This window comes from Bactrocera latifrons, unplaced genomic scaffold, assembly GCF_001853355.1.
Source record: "Bactrocera latifrons isolate USDA-ARS-PBARC rearing strain unplaced genomic scaffold, ASM185335v1 scaffold_230, whole genome shotgun sequence".
In the NCBI taxonomy this organism is placed as follows: domain Eukaryota; kingdom Metazoa; phylum Arthropoda; class Insecta; order Diptera; family Tephritidae; genus Bactrocera; species Bactrocera latifrons.
In genome coordinates this window covers 483,467-490,439 of record NW_017535853.1, presented here as the reverse complement: position 1 = coordinate 490,439, position 6,973 = coordinate 483,467, and the positions used below count along the sequence as shown (strand labels likewise).

The following is a 6,973-nucleotide window of genomic DNA, read 5'->3' as shown; positions in this document are numbered from 1 at the left end:
GTATGTAGCTGTCATACCGACCGATCAAAATCAAGTTCTTATATGAAAACTTTTTCATTTGACGAGATATCGTCATAAAATTTGGCACAGATTATTGTCTGAATTAACACTACAAACTTCAAAGAAATTATTCAGATCGGGCCACTATAACATATAGCTGTCATACAAACTGACCGCTTCAAATCAAGTTTTGTATGAAAAACTTTTTCATTTGATAAGTTATCTTCACGAACGTATTTTATTTTTCAAAGCAACACTACAACCGAAGGAATTGTTTAGATCGGACCACTATAACATATAGCCGCCATACAAACTGACCTCTATACTTTTAAGCTACAAGAAAGGCACCTGTGTAGGGTATCACAACTTCGGTGCAGTCTTAGTTACATTTTTTTCTTGTTCTCCCTTTTGGCAGAGTGCATGCCTCTTCCTCGGCACGCTACACAATAGAAATATTCCGCGCAGCAAAGTGGTTGGTTGTCTTCTGCGCCTACCGCCAACTGTGAGGAAATTATCAACCACCAAATGCACACTCGTGCATAGTGTTGTGTGTTTGTTAATTTTTTTTTTTTGTTTTTGTATTTTTTTTCATTTTTGGTGCACATCAATAACAGCAATTGCAACTCTACTCTCCATACACAGGCGGCAGACAGTGTTCATTGCAAGGCAAAGCCATTAAGACGTGCACGAAGCAAATTGGTCGTGAATGCCGGTGTGACGAAGTTACGTGTATAAACGAGTGAAGCGAAAATAACTAAAATAAATGAAACAAACGCAAATGAAAATTTAAAGTAAATAAGTAATTTGAAAGACACACGAAGTAGAGAATATTAAAGAAAAACGAAAATATTCAAATAAAAACGAAAATTATTAGCGCGTGAGCAGGTGAAAATGGCACAACTGCTATACTGTGGCCGCCAACAACAACTGCAACGTGCAAAAATAATACGAAAACAATTGCTGGCGTGAAAGTAACGAGTAACGAGCGCCACAGACTCGCGGCATAAGAATTATGTATGTGAAGTAATTTGGCGCAAGGGAAAGAAAATATAAAAAAAAACCCCAAAAATCAGCTGTGCATAAAAAGTGCATGGAAAAAAGTTTGGGTAACCGCTAAATTTAATAAACATAACATAATAAACGACAGCTTGCTGCCACATCTTGCCGCACAACAAACGAACATAAAATCAAGCAAGCAAAGCGATAAGCCTTGTCCGCATGCGGCAGTTAATTGAAGATTTAACAAATACAAAAGTAAAGCAAAGTAATATAAAAGTGCAAAATAAAAAATAAAAGTGTGGAAAAATATAATAAAAGCGAAGAAAAAATATTAAAAGTGTGGAAAAAAATAATAAAAGCGTGGAAAACATATTAAATTTGAAAAAAATATTAAAAGTGTTCAGAAAATCATAAATGTGTTGAGAAAATCATAAAAGTGCAGCAAAAATAATAAAAGCGCAGAAAATAAAACAAAAGTGTGGTCGAAAAAAATCCAAACGCAAACGCTTTGTTGCACACACCAAAAGTAATAAAAAAAAATTTATATATTAAAACACCACACATCAAAAAATCATAGCACTACACAACATAAAACAGCAAGCGCCACATAACACCCACACCTATACACATACACTCAAACATATAAGCAAACGCGCGCGCGCCCTTCCACTTCCTTGCGCTATTTTAATGTGCGGAAATGACGCACCTGCAACCCCAACGTCGCTACTACTCCCCAATGCGTTTTAAAGGAGGAGGCGAAGGTAGTGTTGTTGTTGTTSGTWGTGTCGGCAGCAGTGTTGTTGATGRCAGCGCTACAGATGTCAGCATAAGCGCAAGTGTCAGTACAGCTGGTGGCTGTASCAGTGAAAGTGCAATCGGCAACGGTGTAGAAACACTGTTTAACACCGACGCTTGTACGACGGCGGCTGTTGCKCTCGATTACTGTAGTCATCATCATCCGGACACGCAGCCACGCCGTGCAACAACATGCACACGAGCCAGCCGTCGCCCCAACCACCACCTCAGCARCAGCAGCAGCACAAAACGTTTCATTCCACCACCCATACCGCAATGTCGTCGTCGTTGTCTGCGTCGAAGCCGCCACTGTTGGCCTGCGTTTTGTGTACAACATTTCCTACTATTCGCCCATCTACTGTTGCTGTTTGCCTGCGGTGATTTCCTTCAGGTTGCCACGGCCGAACCGTATGGTGGGTCGTCTTCGTCGGTGGGTATACACATACCCGGCGGCAGTTTGGGCGTGATCAGTGAGTCGCGTTGTCCGCGTGTTTGTTCGTGTAATGGCCTGACTGTGGACTGTTCGCATCGTAGCTTGACGCAAGTGCCGAGAAAAATATCGGCGGATGTAGAGCGACTGTAAGTACAAACATATGTGTTCATGTCTATGACACTTCTCTGAAATATTTATTTCCATATACATATGTATGTATGCATGTATATTTGCTGATTTTCTTTGCATTTCTTTATTTATATAGTTTTTTAATTTTGTTTTTGCTGAAGTGCAGTTTTGTTGCATATGTCCTGCGCTCTTGTTTTAATTATGTTCGTATGGAACTCCCTTTGCTTTCTATCGAAAGTTCAATCAACATCTAATCAGTAATTTGCAAAGTGAAGCTGTAAGCTCAAAACGAAACTATTCGCTTTTATTTGAAGCAAGCAGTAACTTTATTTTAGTAATTAAAAAAGTTCAGCTATTAAAAAGTTAAAAAGAAGTAGAGAAAATTGCTGCAGCACACAACAGCGTAAATTTATTGAAAGCTCATTTGACTTAGTATGCGTACAGTAATACATTCTTTAACATAATATTTGAAATTTCGTGCAAAAATTTCCAAAAAATGCATATTAGGGTGAGCCAAGTCTTCATATAAGTGCAGTAGAGCGGCTCGATTATTTTTCTATAAAATCTCATATAGCGGAAATGTTCTAGGGATCATTCTGAACAACTTGCCTGAGAGGCTATGGGTCTAAAACCGGTTTCGAACCAGCTATTATTAAGGTGAAGTCTAAAAAATCTGAATAATCGGTTTTATGTGAAATATAGAATATATTTGTCCGATCTGGCCGATTCCTACTTWTTAAATTTCATTCGGATATCATAAAAACAAGCGAACAAAGTTTTGAAATCTCTGAAAAACTTAACTTCAAAAATCACTGGATCAAAAGAGGTTTTAGACACATAATCTTCTAGGCACAGTTGTACAGAATGATCSGTAGTACATTTCCCGCATATTTTTCCATTTTTTTGGCACCCTGTAAATCGACCCGATCCAATGTACATGGTTTACCAAAAAAGACATGATGTTTAGGTGTGACTTTCAACAGCCTGTGCTCCTTCACTCCTCAAATCGTTAGCYGGCAGCACATGGAGAAAAGACAAAGAAACATTGTTTGTAAAATACAAGGCAATKGACCTTAWCTACGCCGCAACAATATGGTCTCATGGATGCAGTGRAACGCAGACAAGAAAGCTACAAACATGTCAGAACATTGCACTCCGGATTATGACAGCAAGCCTCTTAATGTCTCCGACTCACAACACTCCTGCACAGTGAGACACRTATGCTCCCARTTAAGGAGCATAATGAATTCCTCTCTACTGGGGTSCTTTCGCAGAAATCAGATGGCGTACTTGGAGTCAAACCACCACCCATTGCAGACGAAGAGCTGGAGTTGCCGCGAGAATCGTGACCAGTGCCCCTTTTGCAGCTTCGTTCTGCATACTGTAACAGGTTAAAGTCCTACTTATCGAAAATGGACCCTCATATACTTTTCTTTGGGCATGCCCTGCCAACCCTACACATCTGACACTCTTTTCTTTTTGGTCCGATCCTGTCGAAACAGCACGTTTTCTGGGCCTACCGTTAGATTATTTTACACACATCTAATCCTTACCATCCTAACGTAGGTTAGGTACTCGTTACAACAACAACGTGGTGCTGAAATAAAAAAAATACTCAACTTCTCGCAATGTCGGCCAATTTTCGATGACCCGCTGCAGCATTACGGCTGGATTTTCGGCTATAGTGGGCTGAAAGTTTTCTTTGGGCCCAAAGAAAAGTTATGACTGTCAACAGGGACTTGGTGACGTGGGAGCCAAGTCGCGAGTGGACAGCAGGAGATAACGAAATTTAACGTGATAATTATTTTCCGACGCTCTTTTCGGTACGCTATGTTATGTTAGCTATTATTCTACTACTTTTCCTACAGACTACAAGTATTTTCTTAAACTTATGCAACATCGCTGATTTAAAACTCCRCGAATCTTTTCTTCTTGTCATTTGCTTAAATGACAGAGTTACTTTAAAAATCGTGTATGAGCTCCGTCATACACAGCTAGATACATGTGCACATATGTCTTCATAAAAGTACTAATGGCCCTCTATTATAGTGTTTAACTATTTTTTACAAACAAAGATTTTGTGATGTCTTTGAACTGCGCAAGAAAAAATAGTGTAAGAAAGAGATTTACTCTCGCACGGTCTTCCTCTGGTTGGGCAACACGTCCGAAACCGGACTGTTGTGCAGAGTAGAGAGTGAACCGTTGGAAACGTTGCCTGTAATTTGCCAGTACGAACAAGTATGGCACAATTTGCAATTATCGCAATTTGGGGTCATCAGCCAGGCCGGTGGACGTCATCATCAGTTTACGAGTCACATTAACATTAGACAGATTGTGGCCACAAAAAAAAAATAGAATTTAAAAAAGCAAAGCAATTTATGTGGAAATTGCCACATAATGGAATTTAATTCCACAAATTTGTTAAATTATCCAAAAATGCTGAAAAGTTTAGTAAATTTGGTGGAACTAATTTGTTGGGAATCTTTTAAATGTTTGGGAAAGTAATGATCCAGTCAAAAACGTCAACTAAAGTAGGATGTAATTTGCTTGGGTTTCGTTATGAAAAAGCRTGTATTTWWAARGGKKRKYYWTTYCAAGGTTACCTACTTTTTTAGAGAAAAAACACAGAAACTTAARCTCCCAAATGYTTAAAGTGTAGCYTTGCCAATACAGGACAAGTGCACAAGAGRTCCTACATTATTTCCTTGGTGCCATTTTCTTGACTTTTCGTGCAGTCTTCTCGATCCGTCGATCTAATTCTGCAGGTGTGCTCCGCCACCAGTGAGTAGTCCAATCATGTTTCAATAGTATCTTTGTATACTTCCGTTCCACCATTCTACACATGACTTTTGCAGTTTTTCCCAAGGTAAATCGTTCCAACGCATTTTGATTTTCCATGCCATGATCCTGCCCATATCATCGTATATACAATACAGGGGTTTTCCAAGTTTATCACGTTTTCGGGTGACCGCCGTACACTATTCTTCGCAATCTCATACACTATATCATTGCCCGCGCTGCCTTTGCGAGCTAACACCTAGTAGAAGTTAAGTCGCTTGATTCTGGTGACTCTCTCTACTACTGCGCTGCTTTTCAAGACACTTGTGACCGATATACGAGAAGAGGATGAAGCCTTGATTGCTGTTTGGCTGTCCAAGTAGATCTTGTCTCTAGAGTTGTTTGCTGATGCCCTAAAGGTAGAGGCTAACTCGTTGCTTTGTGAGAACAGAAATAAATTTTTTTTTTTTGGTGTTCTGCTCTCCGATAGACATTGAGTGTACTTCTGTCATGAAAAGGCTTGTGAAATCTATTTATCATTAGGGGTTGCGCCTCAAAACTTCTAAGGATGTCCAATAGTATTTGCAAGAAAAGCCAGAGAGTCATCTATGCATATCTCGCCTTACTAATATATCTATGTATGTACATATATACTAAATATATTTACTCCTCCCTCACTCGTTCAAAGCGATGAACATAATATTTTTGTTTCAGCTTTTTGCATCACTTTTTATGATTTTTTTGCCTTTGATCCGCCATATTATTTAGTTAAACTCATACAATATAATCATCATCAACTTAAAAATCGCCTGCCACACCATTGTTGGTGAATTAAAAAGCCGAATTCGTGGGACACAGAACAACAACCAGCAATTTAACGCTAATAAAAGAGCCAGAGTAGTTAATTTTGAGTTATGCAGCTTGTGTAATCTTACAAACAATTTGGTTTCTCACAGTCTTACAACAACAGATAAGATCATCACAAATGTTATTTCCTTAATTTTAATATCAGACGTAAACACACTCCGGCATATACTTAAAGATATACTTTGTATATGTGTATGTATGTTTGTATGAATGTATATACATATATATTTTGTTAGAAAACATAAAAGATGGGAATCGCGAGGTTAATGAGCAGCAACCAATTCGTTGGCGGTGTATTTTCTAAATTGTTTTTTTTTTTTTGTTGTTTTTTTATACCCTGAACATTGTATATTAAAGTTGCGCCGTGGTTCCTAATACACGTATGATGATGAAAATATCGTATACCCTAAAAAGTATGTATTTAATGAACATCTTGACGAACTGAGCCGTTTTATCCATGTCTTGGCTGGCAGTCTATATATATATATATGGGATTTAGTCCCCTAGTTTTCAAGWTATTGAYCTGAAATTTTGCATGCGTCTGTTTTCCCCCAAACATTTCCGAACCACCGATATCGGACCACTATAGCATATACCTGCYATACAAACTGAACGATCAAAATCAATTCTTTGTATGGGAAACTTTTTTTTTGGCGAGATATCTTTACGAAWTTTGATATATATTATTGTCYAACGCAACAYTATAATCACCACACRAATTATTCAAATCGGATCACGATAGCATACAGCAGCCATACAAACTGATTTATCAAAACCAATTTCTTGTATGGAAAACTTTYTTGTTTAACAAGATATTTTTACGAAATTTCACATAGGTTATTATCCAGGACAATGCTATAAACTCCAAAGAAATTATTCCGTTTGGACCGCTATAGCATATAGCTACCGTACAAACTGACTTATCAAAATCAATTCTTTGTATGGGAAACTTTTTATTTAACAAGATATCTT

General features: G+C 38.1%; 1 protein-coding gene across 1 annotated transcript in view; it reads left to right on the top strand.

Moving 5' to 3' along the window:
• Window positions 1–614: 614 nt before the first annotated feature.
• Window positions 615–6,973, top strand: part of LOC108968879 (protein slit) — a gene marked incomplete at its 5' end in the record, with an annotated part of 49,093 nt that continues 42,734 nt past the window's right edge. Inside the window, 1 exon segment of the mRNA XM_018933195.1 lies at window positions 615–2,373. Coding sequence (XP_018788740.1) covers window positions 1,697–2,373 — 677 coding nt within the window.